This window comes from Oculina patagonica, chromosome 2 (genome assembly GCF_052425735.1).
Source record: "Oculina patagonica isolate OP01 chromosome 2, crgOcupat, whole genome shotgun sequence".
Classification (NCBI taxonomy): domain Eukaryota; kingdom Metazoa; phylum Cnidaria; class Anthozoa; order Scleractinia; family Oculinidae; genus Oculina; species Oculina patagonica.
Window position 1 is genome coordinate 39,140,448 of NC_135759.1, and position 12,049 is coordinate 39,152,496.

Genomic DNA, 12,049 nt, shown 5'->3' on the forward strand with positions numbered 1-12,049 from the left:
GTATAGAAACATATCCTTATGGATATTAAAGACAAACTCATCTGTTTATCCTAGGTTTTGATTTTCATTATGTCAACGAGGTTTGTTTTAAACGCACTAAGATGCAAGATTTTTAAAAAAGAGTATAAGAGATTCATGAAAAAACGCATAAAAATAAAAACATACACTATATATATAGATAAATGACCAACATGAAAATAAACATGGAAAATTTAAAGAAAATATGTTTCAAAGCAGATACATTCAAAAATATGTCTGATGACGCAATAAACACACTGAAGTATATCGTAACATTAAAAGAATTATCAAAACTCGGAGATTTGGTATATGAAAATCTAGACACTTTAGTATATTTAGAAAAAAAACTAAAACAAGATGGACATTGCAAGCCATTAACAAAATTATTAAATGAAGAAAATGAAACAAGTAAATACCTATGTAACATTTACAATGATTTAAACAGTGTATTATCCGACCTTGAAAAAGAAAAAATGAATTCAAAAATAACAAAAATCATAATCGTTTTAGAAGATAATTCACAACAGATATTCAGTACAAGAGATTTACCATGATAATAACAACAGCATAAAAACTCGGCTTGTTTAAAAGCACTGTATCCAAAATTTTGAAAAAGGTATAAGAGATTTTTTTATTTTGATCCTAGGGTTGACCTAGGGTTGGTTTTTCAGGCTTGGTTTTACAGGCTTGGTTTTCAAACTTGATTCCATTTTGGTTTTCAGTTTGGCTTCGAGGTTTGGTTTCATTTTTTATTCTATTTTTGATTTCATTTTTGATTCCAGTGCTGTGCAGTAGTATAGGAGTTGGGGATGTAAGAGATTATAAAAATTTTTATGATCTCGTACCCCCAACTCCTATACTACTAAGGAGGGCGCATCCTGAAAAAATTGGCAGATTTTTTTCAAGCTTGTCGTTCGTAATTAATCCGTCTTAAAGGGACTTTGTCACGGGGATTTCGCGGATTTTTGGTCTAAACTTTCTGAAATTAGTGGTAGGCAACTTAACCCTAAATAGACATTATCTTTGAACATCTAAAGGAAGACGAAGACGCGTGGAAACAACTTGAAAACGTTTGCCTTACTTTTTCAAATTACAATCCATTTCCATTTGAGCCATCTGCAGCCAAAGATGCTCGTTAACAGTTTTAGTGCTCTAATATAGCAATTTTTAATGAAAATGGACTATTATTTTTTGGTTTCCTGCGACAAAAATGTAAATTTTTGCGGTTCAAAAATCTGGTAAAATCCGTGACATAGTCCCTTTAACCTTGACCAATCTCACTCAATCTTCATCCTCAGCTCACTTTTTTTATCCGGTTAAATATTACTTCTTTGATTTTCTACTCTAGAAAACGATTATTTTTAGGTATCATTCAATTTAAAAAGCAATTTGTCTGCACCAGAAAAAATGACCTAAAATATATCGTGTCATAGTTCCCAGTTAGTTCGTTTAACGTTATCGTTTCACACTTCCATTTCTGTATATATGTATTAAATACTAGTTATGCAACGCTTTCGAGTGGTATACTATGGAATATCCCACGAGTCACTTTTATTTTCTCGGTATACACACGAGCCTTTAGGCGAGTGTGTTTACGAGGAAAATACAAGTGACAAGTGGGATGTTCCATAGTATAAAAGTATAATAAAGTTCTCACTAAATGAGTTGAAAGTGCCTTTAAAGTCCAAACGTTTCGGGCTTAGCCCTTCATCAGTGGAAAGTCAAGATTTCAGTTAACGCTGGCTTGCGCCATGAAAACAAATTTGAGTTCAAAGGCGCGCGCGCGATAAGAGCCCGCGACAACCTAAAGATATCGAAAATCTGAATTCAGACCATGTGGCTGACTGGTGCCCAGCTTAAGAATTAGGTGCATTTCCTGGCGTTTGCGTAGTTTATTTCCGCCGCAGAGCATGACCCCTCGGACTTGTGCGTCTTGCAGGGTGTGTCCGTTTGCATTAAAATGCTCTGCGACAGGAAATCCCGGCAGGTTCTTCTCAATGCTGCGGAGATGCTCACCGAAGCGTTCTCTTAATGTCCGGCCTGTTTCGCCGATGTAGACGGCGGGGCAACGGCGGCAAGAAATGGCATAGCCAGATGATTGACAGGTGAACGCATCCTTGATGTTAATTGAGCATTGGGGACCCTGTGGGGTGCTGTCACGAGAAATGTAATCGCAAGTGCGACAGCGGTTGTGAGTGCAAGGAGAGGTTCGATTCCCACGTGAGGGCCAGGTTGGTACGGTCGGCGGTGTGCACTAAGGTGTCTCGGACGTTGCGATCGCGGTGATACGCTACCAGCGGCGGCTGGGGAAAGATTTCTTTCGTCTGTGGATCGCCAGATAGGATGCTGAAGTTGCTCACGAGGATCCGCTTGATTCTTTCACTTAAAGGGTGGAATGTGAGAACCAAGGGAATTCGACTGAGGTCTCTACTTTCGGAGTCTTGATGTTTGATGACGTCACAACGGTTGACCCGTTGAATTGCGTCCAGGTCACGCTGTAGAGAGGAGGCACAGTACCCACGTTGAACGAAAAAAGAAATCATTTCCTTGCCTTTCTCCAGAAAATCGGAGTCGTCAGAGCACAGACGCCGAAGTCTAAGAAGTTGACCACGGGGGAGACCATCCTTGCAGTGCCGAGGATGCGAAGATTGTTTGTGAAGATAGCTGTGCGTGTCTGTGACCTTGTAGTGGATGGAAGTGCTGATGCGATCATTTGTAATGCGAAGATTAATGTCCAGGAAGGAGATGTCGGAAGCAGAAATTGTGTGCGTCACGCAGCACAATGAAATTTATATTTCCATTTATCATTGATTATTCATTATTATACCCAAGAAAGTGTTGTTTAACTATTTTATACCATGCCATAGAAAATACGCTTACTAAATTTCATCGAGAATAAGATTGCAGCGCACGATGGGAAGGTTGGGTTGAATACCGTCGAATATACAACGGCTTTCCTGTATTCTGATTGGCTGTATTTTCTATGGCATGGTATAAATACATGTCACTTATGTTAATTTCTTCTCATTTGACAACGATGTCATAAGGCCTACGTTGTCGAATTCATCCATATTAGAATTCACCAATCAGTCGATAAATGAATCTATTTATTAACCCGACCAACCGATCCAATCATGTTATGATAAAGCTTTATAGCGCAATCCCCCCTCGCTGGGTGTTGTACTAATGTAGTTTCCTTGTATTCACAGTTGTTTTCAAACATGCGGAAATCTTCATTGTGAGTGACGTTGACGCCAGCCCGATTAGCCAGTATACCGATGTACGCATCGTCGATTTTTAAAGGCTTTAAAACGTCAAAATACGACAGAAGCTTTTCCACCACATCACGTGACAAGACGTAGCCTCCTCCGCTGCAGTATGGCTTATAAATGGTTTCGTTATATTCTTCAGGCGACACGCCATATCTACCATCTCGCAGAACAACACTTCCAATCATGATATTACCAGTGTAGAACTTTCTCCTTGGTGTCGTATACTTGGTTAAGAAATCCATCAGACCGAGTGTGTTCACAAATACATCATCGTCTGCTTTCAGAAGGTAATGAAACGTGCAATATTTCACAGACCATTCGAATCCCATCGCGACTTTATAACTCATGTTCCAAAAATGCTCGTGATAATCTGCTTGAACAATATCGCCATATATTTGTGACTCTTTGCTGGCGTCCTCCATTTCTTTATCATTGCTGTTCTTGCCTAAGAGAAAAACTGTTTTCCATCTAGGGCTGATAGAGAAATCAGCACCCCACGTCTTGCGAATTAATTGACGCCGGTCAAAATTTCCAACATTCGAGGACACCAAAATGAGAAGAAAGAATGTATTAGGACAAACTGCACTGCACAGCAACTTTGTGAGATGATTATTTTGTCGAACGGGGGGTTCAAGGCTTGCATAATCCGATTGCAATGAATTTAGTTCATTGTTTTGTTTCGTGACGCATGTTCTTGAAGTAACTAGTAAACCCAAGTTTACACTGGCGTTATTCAACACGCTCCTTACACTCAAGGTTAACAAAAACGTTAAACATATCAGCAACAGAGAAAGATATTTCTTGAAGAACCAAATCATCAGTTTCAGAAATCTCTCCACCGGCAATTCATTCCATGAAATTTTCATCTTGCTGAAATAAAAGTACAGTACACAAAATTCAGACTACGGGCTCCGTACAGCCTAATTTTTAATTTATTAACATTTTGTTTATGCCGATATCCTAAAAATATCGATTCAAAAATTATCGATAAAAACAATGGCTAAAATAAAAAATAAGTTTCGTAAATAAGAAGAATAAAACATGTCCAAGTCTTGATACTCTAATCACGGAAAAGATCCTGACAATACAAAATATATTTCGTTTCCCAAACATCCTCTCTAGAGACATTCCGTGTCACAGGATAGCCTTTCGAATTTATCAAAGACCTCTCCGGGACTGAGTTTGTTTTGCACTGTTAGCGATTTTTTCAACATGGCATTATGTTGTTATGTGTGAATAAAATTATAAATATTGATCAAGTTCCTTTTTTTTGTTATTAGTAGACCGTGTGGAAGTCTTGATCCACTAATCAACAGAAAAAGAACGAGGTCAATATTTCTACAACGGTGACGGAACAGCATTAAATGGTTGTTTAGGCTGTGTTCACAATTGATGCCCGAGCACGGTGCCCAAGTACGATTCTTACTGGCACTCATGTGTCAAGTATACCCACGTCAGAATTCGGACACGGTACGGGCACCGTGCCTGAGTTGGGAACTAAAGGGCACTTGCGTACTTTGGTTCCCAGTGTTTGAATACGATGCCATTTTTTTAACAGTGCTCAGGTACCCAGTGGGCATCAAGTGTGAACACGGCTTAAAATGACCAGCAAGCCCAAACGGTCGTTTAAATAAAACAAGAAGCTTGAGAAGCTTAAAATCGGGCGGTTAATAATTAAGAAAGGGGGTACAGTACAGTAAAAATCACTGGAAAAACAGTCACTTTAGTAACACTCAGTGGGAGGTTTGCGTGAGTCACAGTCTGCATGAGCTGTATTAGTGTGTAGAACCCTGGTAGAACATAATATCTGGAATGTTTTCAAGATTGCATTATTACTTAATGACATAATGTTCTCAATTTATAAATATTGCTGGTTTTCACTGTCACGCAAGTAACGATACTGTCACACGCTGCAAAAAATAAATCCAAATCTTTTGAGTCAAAATAATCAAGAATATTACAGGTTGTAGAAAATTACTAGATAGTCTACGTGTCCAAGTCTCAGGTCTGTACGGTATTCCGTACTTGAGTTATCCGTTAAAATGTTTCACGAAATTTAAGAGAGCACAGTATGGAAATTCCATGTTGGAGTCCGTGTGAAGGGGCACCAAGATGGCCACCGGAAATGAATGAAAACATCTGGCATTCACTTCTGCTATAAAAAGCGGTCAGTTCACCTTCGTGAATACATAAACACTTACATAAACACTACTTGTAAAACCTCAATTGTTCAAATCGTTAAAAATCACAGGATGATGCATTTTTTTAAGTATACGTGACAGCCTTCAGGCGGCCATTCTGATGTCGTGTGACGCAAAACTCCGAAATTCAAAATGTTATATCTTAAAAACGGCGGATGCTAACTATCCGAAAACCTTCAATAAGGTATACGTTGAGGACGTCTAATAGCCAGTGAAGGGTAAAAAGTCATGAAACTCGCGATTCTGGATTTTCCAATTTTGATGACGTCACGTGAAAACCAAGAATATTTCGCACAATACATGCAAAAATAAACGATTGAGCTAGATGACTAGAAAATATAAATTTTTAACACTAAGCAAAGTGCAGCCTTTTCGCAATACTCTTTATCAGGTAACTACTATTGTCAAGAAAATGATCACAACTAGTTGACCAATGATTAGGTATTTGTTTCATACCATTACTGCAATAGCAACTGATGAAGAATAGTAGTACTGACCCAAAGTATAAGGGCTGGAAAATACTGAAAACCATTTCAGCTGCGTTTCAAGAAATCCAAAAAAGCTTTACTTATCTCATATATCTATGTTTTGCAGTATTTTGTTAATTTGGGGCGATTTTGGGGGATGTCGGGGAGGCGATAGATTTTCTCAAAGGATTAGTAAAATTTAGACAAATAAGAAATATTAGAATTTGAAGTTAAAAATTGGTCGACGGACACCAAACAGTCCCCTGACAACCTGGAGTGCGCTTTTGAGGGGGTCAACTGTTTGATAGTGTTTCCATTTTTTTCTTCAATCCCTTCTTTAAATCTCTTAACCCTTAAAATGCTGAAACTTCTCCAAAATACAGGGGTTTTTTTAACCGTTAATCGATTTTCTTGGCTCTACGGTCCTAAATTTCTCTAAACTTTGCTAGGAATGCACTTTCTGACACTGCAGTAGGTTTTTTTAAGCAAATTCCATGTAAAAATGTACCAAGTTTTACTTGGCGCATACGCATAAGCACATTTTTTTCCTTGCTCCTTTCCATTTCGTTTTTCTCTGCTTTCTTATTCTCTCTATCTTTTACTCTGTGCACCCTTTCTACTGGCCTGAAAAGTTTTGATCTTAATCAATGGAAAACCCTGGAAAGGAGACCATGATCAAGTACGGGTATATTGGCCTGTTTAAGCGCCAATTTTACAGCAAAAACGTCATTAGTGGTTGAATGGCCTTTCCTCCAAATCCCGGAATAATCCGGACTTAGCATATTAAGGGTTAAAATTTCATTCAAATTCAGGTAGAACCACATGTATAACCAAGCATAGATTTTAATTCTCCCTCCCTTTCCCTCTCCTTAGCCTTTCACCCCCACCTGTCCCTCCTTTCTACTCCCATCCTTCCCCTCCCTCCCCTCTCCTGCAGTCTTTTACTCCACCCTATCCCATCGAGCTTTCTACTCCAATTACCTCCATCCTCACCAGCGTTTTGGGTGAATTTAGATGCTTGAAAATGCTATTTTCGGCCTTTTTCATTCAATTCAATGTTTGCATACATTTCCTGACCGTTTCAGTATTCTTTTTTCTTGGTTTCTCGTTTGTGCGCGTACTAATCTGTGCCAAGCAATTAGAGAATAACAGAAATTTGCCTTAATTTTGATCTCCTATACCAAGACCTTAGAGTATAAACCGCTAATAAAACAAAACACACTTGATAATAATTCTCTGAGGTTATACACCTTGCAGTATTAACGTACTTACGAACTTGATAACAAGCCCCATGTCGTAGTAAGGATTTTTACTGATCAACATAGAAAGTAAGTTCACAATGGTTTGTTCCCAAAAGGTTTTTACTTTACAGAGAGTCTGTATATTGACCTGTAACTTGTATATCGTATTGAAAAATTCAGAACGAACCGACTTCTGCCCGCTACCATATGTTGAAAAATTAGTTTGTTCGAAACCGCAGCAAAATCGTTAGAGACAGAAAAGATACAGCCGTTTACTGGCAGTCTTTGAAAATCCTGAATTTCGTCAAAATGAGCCAAAATAAAGTTTTCAAATTTCCTTTATCAATATGGTTCTTATCTTCTTATTCAATTCTGAAGGGAAACGAAAAACAGATCGAGTTAGCGAGGTTTCGAGTTATCGACGTCGATTTAATAAGACTGAAAAGTGGGTTTAAATCCAAGGGAAATGGAAGTTTGTTCGAGTTAGCGGGGTTGTTCGAGTTATCCGAGTTCGAGTTACCGGGGTTCTACTGTATAATTATTCGAAGTTTTCATTTTGAAGTCATCTTTTCATTCGATAGCTTTACCGATCTCGTAAAAAAATTCCATTCAAGTTCACACCAATACTGTACATTGCCAACGTTTTGCTAACGTCTTGAGAAATGCCTTACTAACGTCTTCAAGCAAATCTAAAATATATTCGAATCATGTTGTGCAAACATTCTACTCTTTGTGACAGGCGACTTTGACGCCCAACTGTGCGGAAATGAAAATCGACACACTTCTTGCTAAATATATAAAGAATAGTTTTAAAGTGGGTCCGCCTCAAAAAAATGTACCGACGGATCACACTGCTATTTGTGGAAACCAGCAAAGCGTCTAGTTTCAAAGTTTCCCACAAAAACATCGCGTGACATGAATGACGTTACCCCTTTTATTTACAAGAATAGCTTCAACTTGTCAAAGCAACTACAGTTTCACAATGGTGATTATTAGTACTTTACCCCTTAAGCTTTTTTCTCTGTCCTCCCGCCGAAGCAAAGAAGAGAACCAGATTGCAGATTAGCCCAAAAGTCGACCCAGTGTGCCTACAACGATTTACTGTCAAAACTGAAATGAAACCGATTGGCCCAGGCTATCTCCGTCGTTTTTGGCCGGCAGGAGACTATCGTCTAGGACGCCCAAGGGGTAAATTATAAATCGGCCACGCCCGATTAAAAAGCGGACCACTTGTTTAAGCAATCAGATTGTGTAATTTGGCAGTTCACGTGGACCTCGCATGGAACAGAAAAATAATGATGTAAAATATGCCAAAGTGGTTTCTTTCGACGAGAAATCAGGTTGAAACTCGTTTTTACGTTGACAAATATTTTAATGGAACAGATGGTATAAAAAGACAGAAGAAATTAAAGGGACTATGTCACTGGGATTTCGCAGATTTTTGGTCTAAACTGTTCTGAAATTAGAGGTAGGCAACTTAACCCTAACTAAACCTTATCTTTGAACATGTAAAGGAATGCACAACCTTAATTTGCGGATAAAAATCAAGCTACGGCTTTAATTATCGATATTTCGAAGTCGCGCGGAAACAATGTGAAAGCGTTTGCCTAACGTTTTCAAATTGCAATCCGTTTCCATCGAAGCCATCCGCAGCCAAAGTTGCTCGTTAACATGTACAGTTTCAGTGATCTAATATAGCAATTTTTATTAAAAATGGATTATTATTTTTAGGTTTCCGGTGACAGAAAAATAAATTTTTGCGGTTCAAAAATCAGTTAAAATCCGTGACATAGTCCCTTCAAGTGGTGAAATGTTAGTGACAAAATGCGTTATAATAAAGTGGATGAGCTGGTGGAAAGCAGGTAGAACGTTTCCCGCGTCACCGAATGAAAGTCGAGGAGGCCCTCCCGTAAGTCTATCGCGCAAAGAAACTATAAAAGCTAATTAAAACACTGATATAACTCGTCTACAATAAAGAAAAATTGTTCTAAAGTTAATTTATAAATCGGAATATGAGTTGTTTCTCGACCGATTTCCACTGGCCTGTTCCTTTTCTCATCTTTCGATATTCTGCTCTTATTGAATTCAAACATTTTTTTCCACACATTCTCACTCATAGCAGGCGACAAAGTTTTATTGATTTTTCGCATTAAAACTTTTTTTTTTGGTCTAGCTCCTACCGTTTCCTTTGTCTCAGGGTAGAGAGTCCAACCGATGTCGCGAAGGTCATAGGTTCCATTCCAGGCAGGAGAACTCGGATATTTTTGCAGAGTAGCTTGTTTCAATGACTGATTAATGCCTTTCTCATTTCTCTACCAATCTTAACGTATAAACATTCATTTCTTTCCAAAACATAAGGTATTTACGCAATGTAAGGATATTCGTGAGCGTAGGCAAAATAACCAGCTGTAACAAAATAAATGTCTGAGGGCACTTCTTCATTCGTTGCCTTGTTTGGATAACATGACCTGATCTTTTCTTCTTTTTATTGTGTTTCTATCGAAGACGATTCGTTAAAGTTGCGTTTTGTGCAGTTTGGTTTTATGCGACAAAATGCCTGGTGAACTTGTTGTTACAAAGACGAAGAAAAATCACTTGTTTATCGGCTTTCACGATAAAATGTCGGCCTGTTTTCATGACCAGTAAAAGTTTCATTAGCGCAGTTTATGAATATTGTTTTAGATTTTGTAGTTTAACTTTATGTTAAAATGCCTAAAAGGCGAGATAAGGATAAAATGTAAATTTGCTAACCTCTTCTGTTTCTATTTCATAATTGAGGCGAGCTTTACACATTGTTACTAGCGTTTATTGCGTAAAAATAGGTGATTAAGTCAATAATAATTTCCATAATGGGCAGATCTTACCTTTATTCTTCTTGACAGCTATGTGGAACACTCGTGGAAAATGGCTCAGAGACGTGTAAACCGTCCACGTTGCCGCCATTGTTTTTATCTTCCTTTTAGTAAATTCAAGACCTGCCAAACTGCCAAACTTCCGATCTCCTAATGTCATTTTCATTCCTTATTAGGTCATGGCTTTAGTAACGTACTTAACACTGCTCTGATTCTAACAACCTGTTTGTATGGAGAAACACTGACCCTTCAAGGAGGGTCACCCTATAAAACGAGCCATTACCGGCGGGTGAGGGAACTTTTTCAACCCACCGCCTCTATAAGCTCGGCATTAACTACCATATTCAAATTATGTTCATCATAAGCAACTAACGATGGATGTAGTCCCATCCGAAACATGTTCTATTGTAAACATTTATTTTCACTTATTTAATTTGCGTTCTTTTAACATTTTTTGTACTGTTAAGCTGCTACATTAATATCTTTTCATCGCTCTTTATAAGCTCATAAACTAAGATGGATGTAGATGAACGTGATTTATTTGCGCAACAGATGACACTGAATAAATACTAATAAAAAGTAATAATATAATAAACAATCATACGCGGACTCTGTTGGTTCCTGATTATTTGAGCATGTGCAAAGTGTCCATTTTCGGTTCTCAGTCAATCTAATTTGAGCGGGAAGTCTGTTAATAGACCATATTCGTATTCTCGGTATTGGACTGGAACTACAATGAGCGCCAAAAGTGTTGAGACAGTCGGCACTTTTTGAATACCTTGGACAAATTTTACCCCTCACCCCTTCAATATAACCCCCTCCCCCCGAAACAATGTTGTATTTGCTATCTGCAAGACTTGCCTCGTTTGAGTACAACATCGAGAAGGGGGGAGGGGGAGTGGTTCAGAAGCGGCAGCAGATTAAAGGTGAAAAAACGGGAATTTTAAATTAGTATCAATTTCATCCAACTGTCTCAAGGACTTTTGACGCCCATTGTAGCTTGCAATGGAGGCTAATGCGAGTAATCTTTTCAAATGCCAATGACATGAACTCTCTTTTTAATGATATTCCCCCCGCATTAGCCTCCATTGCGAGCTAGCTCCAGTCCAATATCGAAAATACAAATATGGCCAGTATTGGGGACGTCACGGCTCTCAACTGGAAATGGCCAGCGTACGCGCTGTTGGCCAGGAGGGGGGGCACGGGGCAGAGGGGTTGGAGGTACCCAACAAAGTTTCATACGAGGAGGCTTCCCCCGTGGTCCTTGGTCCAAACCTTTACCACTTTATATAACCCTTTCGCACTCAATCGCACACCCTCCAATAGAAAGACTGCGCTTCTTTTCTAAAGGTTTTTCTTGAGTAAGTCCTTAAAATACTTAGATAATTATGTTGTAAGCCCTTTAAAATACAGTAAATGACAGCTCTGATACTACTAAATGATTATTGAAAAAAGTAACTCCATTATTCCATACATTATAACAAAGTATTCGGTTAAATGATTTTTTGCTGAATCTTTCTTGTGACATCTCAAACACCATTTTGCACCCTCGTAAACGAAAAAATACTTAAAAGGGAAAGCAAATAGGAGCACTGTAATAGCCATTTCCATTCGCACAACACAAGGCCCAACACTATCACCCTAATTATCTCATACCAAGCTCTTATTACTGCAAAGTACGATTGGTGGAAGATTCCCAAAATCGGAAAGAAACACACTAGGAAATAAAAAAGAATATATCGCCCGCACTTCCAAATGCATCGTTACGTCTAGTTACAGCTTTTAACTTTCACGAGTTGAAAGGTTCCAAAAACAAGATCGACGATTGGCGAGATTGTGGATGAATCTCCAGTGCCCGTGACCATGACTCTGTCAGTTTTTAATATGCAAATAGTTTATTAAGCTGTCCATTTAAACAAATATGATTCATGGACCAGTTGTCTTCACCTTTGTCATTTGACAATCCACGATGTTAAATGCCAATCACTTGAAGATCTC

At 38.5% G+C, this 12,049-nt stretch overlaps 1 protein-coding gene across 1 annotated transcript; it reads right to left on the bottom strand.

Moving 5' to 3' along the window:
* Positions 1 to 3,121: 3,121 nt before the first annotated feature.
* On the bottom strand, positions 3,122 to 4,156 carry LOC144640034 (beta-1,3-galactosyltransferase 5-like). Its single transcript, XM_078499269.1, has one exon. It carries the CDS (start codon positions 4,154 to 4,156, stop codon positions 3,122 to 3,124), a length of 1,035 nt encoding a protein of 344 aa, XP_078355395.1.
* Between the last annotated feature and the right edge of the window lie 7,893 nt (positions 4,157 to 12,049).

Bases quoted from the DNA above. Each gene is read 5' to 3' on its own strand.
- LOC144640034 (XM_078499269.1), bottom strand. From the start codon at position 4,156: ATGAAAATTTCATGGAATGAATTGCCGGTGGAGAGATTTCTGAAACTG.